The 13,095-nt window shown below is 36.9% G+C and overlaps 1 protein-coding gene across 5 annotated transcripts; it reads right to left on the bottom strand.

Annotated features, from left to right (window-relative positions):
- Positions 1-249: 249 nt before the first annotated feature.
- On the bottom strand, positions 250-12,621 carry LOC143881398 (vesicle-associated protein 3-1-like). Of its 5 annotated transcripts, XM_077384442.1 has the most exons (10): positions 12,372-12,621; positions 11,931-12,064; positions 10,082-10,152; positions 9,604-9,685; positions 5,898-6,013; positions 5,636-5,824; positions 4,853-4,936; positions 4,131-4,208; positions 2,753-2,788; positions 250-591 (listed from the first exon to the last, which is right to left on the bottom strand). In XM_077384442.1, the coding sequence occupies exons 2-10, from the start codon at positions 11,977-11,979 to the stop codon at positions 547-549; spliced, it is 750 nt and encodes a 249-aa protein (XP_077240557.1). In that variant the 5' UTR covers positions 11,980-12,064; positions 12,372-12,621; the 3' UTR covers positions 250-546. The 5 variants fall into 5 exon arrangements, with proteins under 5 accessions (XP_077240557.1, XP_077240558.1, XP_077240556.1 ...); XM_077384443.1 differs by lacking the exon at positions 2,753-2,788; XM_077384441.1 differs by lacking the exon at positions 250-591 and having other exon boundaries at positions 2,458-2,788; positions 12,350-12,620.
- Positions 12,622-13,095: the final 474 nt, after the last annotated feature.

The following is a 13,095-nucleotide window of genomic DNA, read 5'->3' on the forward strand; positions in this document are numbered from 1 at the left end:
TATATGGCTCCCGGGTGTCAAGTCCCGTGTGGGTGGGTGGTACGACAAAAGTACCACCCTGGATGTTTGATCCAACAGCAGCCTCGTAAAATGTGAGCAGCTGTTGGATCAAATATCAAGGGCAGTACTGCCCACATGGGACTTGACATTCAAGCACCATATAAAATATCCCTATAAATTCATGATATTATTTGTTGTTATCATTTTGTTCTTAAATTTTACTTTATGTATTTCATTTTTTACCTGATATAAACCCAAAAATAACTAAAAATTTTAATCTTTCTTAAGATACACCCTTTTTGAGAAATTCCAGAGATAAATATTGACAAATATTTGCGACTGGTATCACACAACAAAATAGGCCTTTGGCTGGCCCAGTTTGTAGCTAACCTTTGATGAGAACTTGTTTAGTGGGCCTAGCAAAATGGTCAGCTTCTCATGTCTATTGGGAGGCTGTAGACACCCAATTTTGGCTAACTCGGATGCGGATTTACTACGAAGAGGTAGTCTTCCTTCCTCCTTCTATTTCTACTCCTCATTCACACCCTAGAAAAGGCCCTTTGTGTCCCACACACAGCAGGTCTGTACCATCTGCAGGTAATGTAAAAAAGAATGTTAACTTCATAACACAAGGCTACTGAAATTGGCACTACAATGTTTTGAGAATTGTGCTACCTCATCTTGTCTTTTATTTTTTAAGGGGCTGTCAAAGGTTGTTACAATTCCCATATATCGCCACTTTTTTACTTGGGACTGCCCCCAATGCTTTATTAATGTTTTACACTAGAGGGGTTGTGTCGAGTAAAAAAAAAAAAAGGGGGCGAATATATCATTAAAGCTCTAAAAAGCCACTTGAAAAAGAAAAAGACAAGGTGACTTAGTGTAATTATCAAAGGGGGTGATATATCAAAACCTTTGACAGCCCATTAAAAAATAAGAGGGAGTACAATTATCAAAACATTGTAGTGCCAACACCGAATATAAGCTCAAACCGGCCAAAACAAGATTATCTTGGTTGCAGGGAAAAAATGTGGCCTTGAGGAAGCTACTTTGCAGTGGTGCAAAGTGGCTTAGACTCTCTTGAAGTGATTTAAGAGGCTAATTTTCTTCATAAAGGGTTCATTTGGTTGCTACCGAAATCATGTATCCTAGGGAAAGGGGTGGAAAATTAAGACTTTTGTTTCCTTTCCGAAGGACGTTTGGTTGTCATACACTGTTCTAGTTAAGAGTCCTTGTGGGCAAATAATTTTCCGAGTAAATGCCATTCCAGTTCCCTACCAAATCAAGAGAAAGTTAACTGAATGTTTACTTGAAGTCTATTTTTAGTAAGGAAGCGACACCATTTTACATTCCAAGAGGGCCCAAATGGAACGTTTGATTGCGAGATAGGCTTTTACGGATAAGATTATATCAAAGGTTGCCAAAATATTTCAAAATAAATTCCACCTCATTTTTTATAGAAAAAGTGTTTTTTTTTATACATAAATCTCATAGCCAAACAATGGATAACTTGTACCAAGGAATAGATCTTACCCAGGATAACTATCATACAAAACAGCCTCTAGTACATCTAAAGTTCCAAAGCCTAATCTAACCCTAACCCTAAAACCCCCAGCCATAGTGTTTTTTTTTAACATAAATCTCATAGCCAAACAATGGATAACTTGTACCAAGGAATAGATCTTACCCAGGATAACTATCATACAAAACAGCCTCTAGTACATCTAAAGTTCCAAAGCCTAATCTAACCCTAACCCTAAAACCCCCAGCCCTATATCTAGACTCTCTCTGTCGTCCGATTAAATATCAAGGGTGGCGGCACCAATCTCATACGCCCATCACATATTCACATGCAGCCACGTGCTTAAACCGTATAATTAAACTCATTTAATCAATCACAAACACATAACTAAACTTGTATTAAGATGACCAACAGAGCCCAAACTCTCAAAAAGAGTACGTGTGTTGGGGATTTGGCTAAAAGACAGGATATTTTACATGGTGAGTGGGCATTGAGTCCGGTATTTTTCAAAAGGTATAGTGAGGCCCACTTCAAAGGATAAACCAAACCCTTCATTTATTGGGCCCACATCGCAAATAGGTAAATAGGCTGTACCCCCTAAATCAACTCAATAGGATGATTCTAACCCTCTAATCTGCATAGGGACTGCACATTGGAGGGTTAGGATCATCTATAGAAACCTCTGTAGAATCATCTCAATAGGATTATCCTAACCGTCCAGTGTGCAGTCCCTATACAGATTGGAGGGTTAGGATCATCCTATGGAGATGATTTATGGGGTACAGCCTATTTACATTGTGGCCCAACAAATGAACGGTATGGATCATCCTCTGAAGTGGAACCCACTATACCTTTTAAAAAATACTAAGCTTCACACCCACGCAGCATATAAAGTCTAAGATTTGTCCAACAATCTGCTTTTTGTGTGTGAGAAATTATCCTTAATTTCTTCTTTATTTAAAGAAATTAGGTACTTTACATATATACTGTCTTAGAGTCTAGTAATTTATCTACAAAATAAACAGAAAATCAAACCCCGTGTAATTTATCTAACCTTGAGAGTAGGGCTGTTTCTTCTAAATTTTTAATATCAGCTAATCTAATTACAGTCTTCTGTTACTTGGTTACACAGTTTCTGAAACAACCGTGGTGTTATTATGAGTGTAGCATGCATCCCAGGATCATACTGACAATGGCAATGAAACACACAAACAGGAAGGGGAAACCAACCTGAACTTTTACATTTTTCCGTCTTCTCAACAATGCCTGCGAGGAAAAAACATATCAATTCCAAAACCTTAGTAAGGGAAGTCATTGTCAAGCAAATGGTCACCTAAGTATTAACCATGCACCACGTTGAAATTATCAGATGTTAAGTGGTAAATTTGTTCTGGAATAATCAAATCAGAAATAAACTTTTGAGTAGGAATGCCAGGGATGATCAGATTCTGAAATGGGTAATATCCATCCAGTGTGATTCATCATTTTCCAGTGACGATAAAATCAGGGCCTTGGAGGTATTTAGGTTGTGTTGTTTAATCATTCTTGGCAACGCTTTTGTGTTTTTTTCTGTGGAGAATGGAAAAAATGAAGAATTGTATTGACCAAATCCAACCCGTTCCTTTGTTTGTCCAAATCCTGATTTCCAAGAGTCTACAACCACCGAATTCTTCAAACGGAGAGGATTTGCTCCAGGAGATTCTGTTTCGCCCATTTTGCCTAATCTAAAATGATGAAAATGAGAAAGCATTGAAAGACACGACCTTAGTGACTTAAAACAGGGAAAAAATGAACAAGAAGATCCAATCTTTTTGTGACGATATGTGGTGTTTTTCACAGCGATAAGGGGAATACTATCCAATCTTTCTCGGATCCGGCAGGGATTTGTGATTCAAATGAGGTGGAGGCCAAAGCACTTCTTTGTTGTCTCATGATTTGCAAAAGATGGTTCGGGTCCTTTGATCATAGAAGGTGACTCCTCAAATGCTCTGGCTTGATCAGCTTCAAAGGTTCCTGGACTGTGGAATCTGGCCAGGATTATTACAGAGATTCGTGATCTTTTACGTTTAGTGAGACCAAAGTATAATCATATGAAGCAGACAGAAAGTCTATGGCAGATAGGATGACGAAAGGTTGAGAGACGGAAAAATTGTGGTTCTTAAGATTGTAGTAGGGCTGTGTCGCTTTTGAGCTTGGATGCTTGTTCATATGTTATCGTGGGGGACGCCTTGTCCCCTGTCTTTGTGATTACCTTTGATTTTATAAATAAATTTTTTTTCTAGTGACCTCGAAAAACAAAGAACAAAAAGATGAGCAATGTTTATCTATATACTGTGTGGATGTGTTCTTATCGACCAAAAAATAACTGGAGTTGGACACCAACACCCTCCACTCTGACTAGCTCCACAACTTGAAAATTAACACATCTAACATAATCGGTTCCAATTGGGGGTAAAAGGTGGTGGTGAAAGATATTTTTTGGGAAAACACTGAAGTCACACAGCATTGGGATTGACAAGGTTGTCATAATAAAATCGAACAGGGCCTTAATAAGACAGTGGGATTGAACTAAGAGCTAAAAAGATTGGTATTAAAGGAAGATGCTTACTAGTTCTTGTTGTAATGTATCCCTCTCTTGAATGGCGGTGACCCTCTCTTCTCTCAACCTGGTAATAGTCTTTTGAGCCTGCAAAAGAATTAGAGATCTCTTTAATATAATATTTTCATTATCATTCAAAAATAATAATAAAATCTATTATGTTCAACATGAACATGATGGCAAGAGCCTGGGGATCTAACTAGCTGTAAACATTATTATCTGAATCTTTTGATACCCCACATGGACATACAAATTCAAGCGATTGGTAGTCTGTCAACATAAAAGTAAGCCCCTTGGCTGCTCACTATCAATTGTAATGCCTAGAATATTTTTTCATCCAAACCAAATTAAAGAAAAGGAAAAAGAAGGAAGAACAAGCATTGTGATACTGGAAGCAAATAGAGTCACTAGAGCTACATATATTCCACAAGGCTCCTGTTATTCTGGTTAAGGCATCCCAATTATGAAATTTCATCAAGGATATGGTGATCCCTGCATCCAGCTTAGGTATGAGATCATATCATTGAAGAAACCAAACAATTCCCTCTTTGCATTAATTTCCCTTCCAAACAGCCCTCCCTCCCTCCGTCCCCCCCTCCCTCTCTCTCTCTCTCTGAATGGTACCCAAGCTCATTCTCTAGACCCATGGCTCAGAGCAAGTCGACAGTAGAGTCCCCAAATTCAGGCCATCCAGGTATTAAGTTGAAGCTTTATGAATGAAATTTACTAACCTCACTTAGCTTCAATCCCATTTCACTTAGCTTTAGCTCCAGCTCACTAACCTTTGACTTCGATTTGTCAGCATCCTTAACTATCTGTCAAAAAGAGAAAGAATAATGTGTCATGTCATTATACCAACATTTTCTGTGAGGTTAACTGTAACAGTTAGCTCTCTTGAATGGCCTGGATTTCTAAAATTAGAAGTGGAACAAATAAATAGCGAATGATGTGTGCCCTCATACCACCTTACTCCACCAACTAGGGATTGCTCAGTTGAGTGTATTTCTTCCCCATTCAATATAAGTTTTGAAGGAAAAAATTCCATCTTTTAAATGCATGGTTACCATTTGACACACTCAATGCAGTATGTATGATAAACTAAAAATGTATTCAGAACACATTTCACATCCCATTGGATTTTGTCTGACAGATTGTTAGAAACCTCAGGAAAAGTAGTGGTGGTGGTGGTGCGTGTGTGCATGTTGGGTGCGTGGGGTGGCGTGGGGGGGGGGGGGGGGGGGGGCGGGTAGGGGTGCAGTTGAAGCTAACACAATACATGAAAAAGGAATGATCCTAGTCATGTTGCATCCCACAAGAGAAAGAGGACCAAAATGTGGATGATGGTCCACAATTCCACTCTCATGATTGGACATACTGCAGTATGCAAATCCCACGATATCATAGTTGGACGCATCCCAAGAGGGTCACGTTCATCTAAAATAAAATTGGAGCACATTTTTACCACCAATTAAAATGAAAAAAAAATGAGAGAATCAGAGAACAGTTCCTCTTACAATGTCAGATGGTGGAAGGTTTTCAAATTCAGTCAATAGTTGGTCTTTCAAAATTGCAGCTCCGTAAGCTGGCTCGTGATTCAAAGCCCCATTGTTGCTGTTGGGCAGCAATACTGGAGAATGAGGTGGGCTAACAAGAACCACCCTCAACTTGTTTTCTTCAATATATCTGCCGCTTTCTTTGGTGAACTGACAACAAAAGAAAAAAAAAACTGAGGAGCCATAATAAACAATCAGACCAACTTCAACTGCAAATACTTACAAGGCTAGATGTGATGTCCTCCATGGTAGACCCAAAAGGAACAACTGTGCTTTGAATTAGGAACTTATCTTTAAGTTGCATATCAGGTGGAGCTACCCGTTGGGCTTGCATGATAACTACATTGATATTAAAAGAATGTGTTAGAAAACAATTACAAGAAACATATATGATTGGAAAATACAGTGCATAATGTAAATATAGTGCCCTTTTCTTGTAAGGGCAGTTCAAGACAACAACTACTGGCCCAACTTAGCAGCTGGACTTGGGGATGGATGGATGAATCTGTTAGATGAAGCATTTCGTGTATAACAATAGAGATGAGAGGGCAGAGATGAAGCATTTCGTGTTTAATGTACATCTAGCCCTCGCCAGACCCCGCAATGGCAGGACCCTTGTGCACTGGGCCGCCCCTTTTTTTTTATATATATATGTTTAACAATAGTGCCTCTTTGAATCTTAGAGCCATTGAGCACAACCATCTCATTTTCGTTGACCAGACAGCATCGAAAAATTGTCAAGCATATTTCGAAAACTTGGCTGGTCGACTTGGGACATGCCCAAGTCAACTCGGTACGGTCATTAAATCATTAAATGAGTGTTGGATCAAGAAGACTAGGATGGATTTCACCTGATGGATTTCTGCCAAGTCAACCAAGTCGACTCAGACTGGTTGTCAAAATAGCATCTAATAATTAATATGTTAAGTTTCTAACTGTTTAAAACAGTAACCATTTAAAAACCTGTCTAAAATAGTGAAGTAACTTCTAAAATAAAAGATGATGTTTATTATTTAAATATATGAAAAATGATGGTGACTGATTGAAGTATTTAGTTTTCAGTTCACCTTTGTCATCATCTTTTTATTCATTAAATTAAGAGCATATTATTGTTTAGAAAAACTTCCATTCTTTGGGGATTTTTTTTCTTTTTAATTATTATTGAACTTTCTTATTTTGTAATTAGTAAGTTTGTGTAATAAAGCTTCATTCGCACACTAGTTGACGTACTGAGCCACCTCGCCGACTCGACCTCATTACTGAGAAAGTCCCAATCCAGGACTAGATTTTCAAACAATGAAAACAATCACCTTGTCAACTTCATACTCCTAGTTCTGGCCAAGGTTTTAAATTTCAGTTTCAGCCTTGGCCAAAACTGAAATTTCGGCCAAAATTCGGAAAAAAAAGAAAGAATTAATTGTTTATTTCAAGATTTCGTAAAAACACATATTTTTGAAATTTCGCGTTCGGGGGATTTTGGCCGGAATTTAAAACCATGGTTCTAGCTCAAGCCAATGCTCTAGCACAGTGGATGGATAGACCCTCGCCCCTCTACATCAATGAACTCAAAGCATCAACAATCTCTGTCTTGAAGTTTTATTCCTTTGCAGGAACCTATAATGTTATCATCTTCACTTTCTCCGTGTTCCATCTAACCAAAAACGTTACCAAGGTATGGTCATAAACCATGGCATTCCAATTCATCACTCCACTAGACAATTATGGTATAGCCATCTTTTCCCCCTGCTTAGCAATTGACTTCATCAAGGGAATCACATATTCAAACCGTTCAGTCCTACGAAAATACAAGCAATTGGTTTCCTTCTTTCCCACTTGTTATCATGGATTATCATGGTCTTCAAGCACCCATGCTCCATATTTCTTTCCAAATCCCTGAAGTTTGTCATTGTTTATCATCAAACATTCAAACTACTAACAAGCATACATCACATTCTCTAGTTCAAATTTATACCCTTGCCCAACATTGTATTTGGTTCTCTCAATTCAAATCTCACATATTTACCCAATACAATTGAAGTGGATATCATCTTATAATCCATCAAAACTCCAGCACTTGCACACTTCCAACCTACAGGACATCATTGAATATTTAGGATGTCATCATTCTCCTTGTCTCCCAATGCTCACCCTATGTATTTGGATATGATAGCCATTGTGAAATTCTTATGGTGAACAGCCCTAGGGATGACCATCTTATGAATTATTATTCACTTCCCTACATCTCAATTGATTGCCAAGTCCTGTCAATTCATAGTATGTTACTAAATTATCTCTCTCAGCTAGTGCTCATTTCTCCACCCTAATTTCCATCATCCCCCCATCCTACGCTAAATTCCAAGATCCAAATACTACCTGAGCTAGAAAATAAAACTAAATAAAGTTTAATGAAACCATATGTGAGGAAAACACAACGAAAAAATGTCATAAAAAAATAGGATGGAACTAACAAAATAGGAAAGATTCAAGAACTGAAATATGAATTCCTAGTCCCACACATTATTTAAGATTTCGATTTTTTCTCAATTGAAAAAATGATAGACTATATTGTGACACAACATAACCACAAATTCAGAACAACAACATAGTTGTATGTACTTCTGTTTAATTTGATACAAGGCAACTAGATTTTGAATTCAGGTATTTGTTGTTTTAAAACTCCTGAATTTTGGTTGCCACATTTTAATCTTAAGAAAAACTTGTATATTTAAAAAAAAATGTAATTTTTGAATTAAATGTGTAGTTTCCAAACTAAAACCGATCTTTTTGAATTAAAACCTAATTTGACAAATAATTCATCAATTTCTCATACATTATTTTTAAATCTTGCAAGAAATTCAAGATTAATGAAAAAGACACTGTAGTGAAAACCAAGCACATGTCCTAATCTAGTAAACACATACACTAAATCATCATTATATGTTTTTTTATTGCGTTGTATTGAGAAGAATAAGTATGATACATAGTAGTATTGTAAATAGAAAAACAAATTGTGTTTTTTTCCAAAATTTTCCCATAGTTTCCGAACATTTGCCTCGCCATATTATTTCTGATCTGAACTTTGTAACTATGCTCAACACATGCATTGTATTGGCAAACTGAAAACAACCATAAAAACCGTGATAAAGATTTGTTCAATTTCGTACATGAATGAAGCTCTCCATGTGTTGCTTGCTTGTATGTTTCCCTTCTGTTTGTGTTTCAACTTTCAAGGTTTCCCCACAACTTCCAAGACTGACCCGATGCTCTTTTCCTCTCCATCCATTCTCCTGCCACTCCCATTCACTGGGAAAACATGTTTCCCGTTGAGGTGGACTTGTTTTTCAAATTTTGGAACAGTTGTCCAGGCCACTTTACCAAATTGTGCACACCCATTACAGCAACAGTTTCCCAGTGAAATCAAAGGAAATAGTCCAAAAGGGGGAACAGGTAGCATAGAAACTACAGGTCCCTCAAATTTAAATGTAGAGAATCAAGTTGTTGAATAACAGTCCTCATTGACCAGCACTGATAGATTGAAAAGTAATGAACAGAGAAAAAACATTTGTGACAGTACTTTGATCAGATGGTGTTCTTTTGGGTTTTCCAAGAAGAATTTAGCTCTAGTTTTTTGCACCCCTCTATCTAATGGATGGAATATCCATCCAGCATGATAGAACGATAAAGCCACCTAGTGGTGGGCCAACAGATCTATGTTTCTAATCATCCAATGCGAGTTATGTTTATAGTGGGCCATGTTCATCCAAAGTAAATTGGATGACTACGGTCCCAAAGATCTAACTCTAACAACTAAACATGCCAAAGTTCTGGATGAGTTGGGCATTAGATGCTGGCTTAACGTGGTGGACATATGCGCAACAAACTCACGAGGTATAACTTTGAGACGTAACACAATAGAGAGAAAGACTTACCTGTAAAATCACATGTTGACTTTGGTAAAATAACACCAGTGTTTGGACGTACACAGTAGGTCTTTGGGGATGTAGTTTTAACCTGCCAAAATGATGCTCAGAGTCAGATTTCTTGTCATCAAACATCATTAGTAGACCAGAAATTTTTGACCTGACAGCTTAAAAGCCAAATGAGAGATTTGTGACATCCAATAACTAAACGAGTTTTATACCATAAAAAGGATAGCATAAGCCATAAAGATATTGTTGTCATACCTGACATCTGTATATGCGAAGTCTTAAAACTATGTAAATTATAGTTTTAAATTCCATATTTTATGCATAAAATAGAGTTTACAGGAGAGAAAGGAAACCATATAATTTTATGATAAAGATAGGCAACATGGACCATTTATAGCAACTTCAGTTTTTTTTGAAATGTATGGAACACCACAATAATTTAGAATATAGACCATGCATATGGTGGAAAAGTGTATACCTTGAAAGCAACATATCGGTTGAAATTATTGACAAGTTGAACAGAGCATGAACTTTGCTTCTTCAATTCAACTGAGAGGAATAATAATTCTTAATCTGTCAGACTCGTATATAAACCTCGAGACAATAAGGGATGCAAAAGAGACCATTATCATTGTCCCAAAATCTGGTCAGGATGAAGAAAATTATATAAAAGGACATATTAGAAGAAGAAAAATATCGTACATGGGAAAACAAATGAAAGATGACATGCATCAAAAATATCAATGTGATTGGAAGAAAAAAGGGGAGAAGTACTACATGAAATAAGATAGTATGCATATTATCATTCAAAAATTGATAGAATGGTCAGATAAGATTAATTAACTATGTTTAAGAGCACTGATATATTTTACAGGTTGAACTACATGGCCAATCACCAAAATGCAGTTGTGTTCAGTAGTGGTATGAGTGTCACTTCTATATCTGCAATTCGCAAGAGAGAGAGGGAGAGAGAGGGAGGGAGGAATGTCGGACATTTTGCAAGAAGAAAAAAAAAACATAGAAAAGGAAAAGAGCACTTCACATAGCTTAAATTTTTATTTTTTTTACAAAGCCTTCTTTAACTAATGAATCCTACACCTCAAGTGGTGCCACATATGTCTAAAAAAACACGCACAAACTAATGCTTGATTGCCAGCAATCATTTTTGTATTTATTATTTTTGAAAAAAAAATGTTTTCCATATGAATCCATATACGTACGATTCGCACAAGCCATGCCAGGTCATGCCATGGTGTAACTATGCTTCATCCTCAGGTGCCAATAAACATGCCCATGAACGTCAGTGATGAAAGATCAGCCACTCTTTAAGACTTTATACATCAATCTATTAGAAAGTTTTTTGAGAAATTTTCTTCCAATAAAAGACTAAACATGACGGTTTTTCAAATGTGAATCAAATTTAGATTCACCAGTGATAACATGAATTTGATTAAATTCATGTTTTATATAATTTTTAGATGTCTCCTTGTTCAAGACCCAACTCTTCAAAAGTATTATTGGAAATTTGGAACCTAGCAAATGTCAGGAATTCAATTCTTATGGAGGGTGTCAAGTGTAACAGGATCTGCTGGCTGTTCCACTGCTCCAGTTATCATACTACAGCATAATCTTGGTAGATTCTTCAGCGTTCCTTTCAGAAACTCACATAAACAGTGAAGGTTTCAAAAGATTTTCAGAAACCAATTGTTTAGATGTAGGTCAAAGATCAGCACAACCTAGTAGTGAACATCTCTTTTTTCTTTGAAACAAAATACAAAGAGAAGTGTGGCCTCTATTTTCCACCCATGAAATAGGAAATAATATTTTATACAACTTTGTGGACTTGCCACAGAGTAATCAATTTGCTCTCTCAAATGGAGCACCACAACACAACCAATGATCTCTATTTCTGATCCTCTTCATCTTTATATTTATGAACTTAATTTGCAAATTTGCATTTCACTTGTTGGACAATTATCATTACGCTTCCTATGTCAAAGCAACAAGTGCCCTTCCAAGACTGAAACAAAATTAAGAAGAATTTTTGAAACATGGCCAACTAGGTGGTTTGATTTAAATTGAACACTCTGATCTAAATGAAGTTGACCTCAAAATATAAAAAAGCACTTTAGGAATAAATTCCTAAATATAGCAATTTTTTACGCATAAAATAGCCAATTGCTACCTACTGAATCGTGTTGTGTGTGAGTGTGTTCAAAGCTCACAATCCTATCACATCTAGTGAATTTACCAGTCAAAAGATTACCATGAAATGGTGAAGCATATCAGATAAACCAATTAGGAAGTTTCAATCCCCATGAACTTACACGTGAACTTGAGTTCGCGGGGCTGAATTTCCAAAAGCTCTGGACTCATGATTCTTTGCGTGAAAGGCGGCCCAAAACTTATCTACTTAGCCTCAAAATGTACACGGAAACCACAAAATCACAAATCCCTCAACCTTCAAATCAATCAGGACAGAGAACACAAGTCAGTAAGAAATAAAAGAAAAAATTTATAAGAAAAACTCCCTCTTCCACAAACAGAACAGTCCAAACCTAAATTCACTGACAACTGATACGAAATATGAGCAATTGAACTCTAAAAGACTAAAACACAACTAAATTCGAACTTAGAAAAAGGAATCAACAGAGAAAACCCTAATTTCGAACTCAATTCTACTCAACTTTGCTCAAAACAAAAACAAAAACAAACACAGGAAGAAACTAAAGATCCAATAGCAAACAACGGGGGGAGAGAAATCGAACCCTAAATAATAGGAGAAATTTTTTTTCTTGCTGTAAGGAAAGTAATAGAAGAGAGGGATACAAAGAGACGAATTTAGGGTTTTTTTTTCTCTTTCTTCTCTTTCTTTTCTGGTGGGAACTGTGGAGCAAAGAAAGAGAGAATAGTCTGTAGCAAACGCATGGTTTTTTCCTCTGCTTTAAATCGACCTCATTTCACAACGGCCGAAGTTCTCGACTGAACTGACGTAAAAACCCTTAGGAGAGAGTGAGAGAGTTGTCTTCTGTAAGATGCTGGGTAAGGGTTCTTTCGTAATTTGAGGTAAGATGCTGTTATCTATCGTCTCCCTCTGTGATTGGCTAGTGAGGGTGTTTGGAAATTAGGTTCATTCTCTTAAATGGGAATCGATATATTCGTCCTCTTCTCTTGCTTGGGACAGCCCCTCTAGTGTAAAAGAGTAGTCATAAATACACTAGATGGGGCTGTCCGAAGTAAGAAAAGGCTTAAATTTCCTTCACGTGACTTAAAGTGATACAACAAAACGTCAGATTTGAGTGGGGCCCACGGCCCACTTGGAAGATGACAAAACATTCACAGACAGCAAGCATTCTATTTGACTATGATAAGATTTACCAGAAGCAAGCATTTGCTGTTGGATCATGTAGTAATCTTTGAAAGGTAAGAGATAAATTCTTCCATTTTACTTACCTTACCAATAAGCCAAAGCTACATAGCTGTTTAGAACAC

This window comes from Tasmannia lanceolata, unplaced genomic scaffold (genome assembly GCF_043159265.1).
Source record: "Tasmannia lanceolata isolate RefF3 unplaced genomic scaffold, GAP_Taslan_0.1 ptg000007l, whole genome shotgun sequence".
Classification (NCBI taxonomy): domain Eukaryota; kingdom Viridiplantae; phylum Streptophyta; class Magnoliopsida; order Canellales; family Winteraceae; genus Tasmannia; species Tasmannia lanceolata.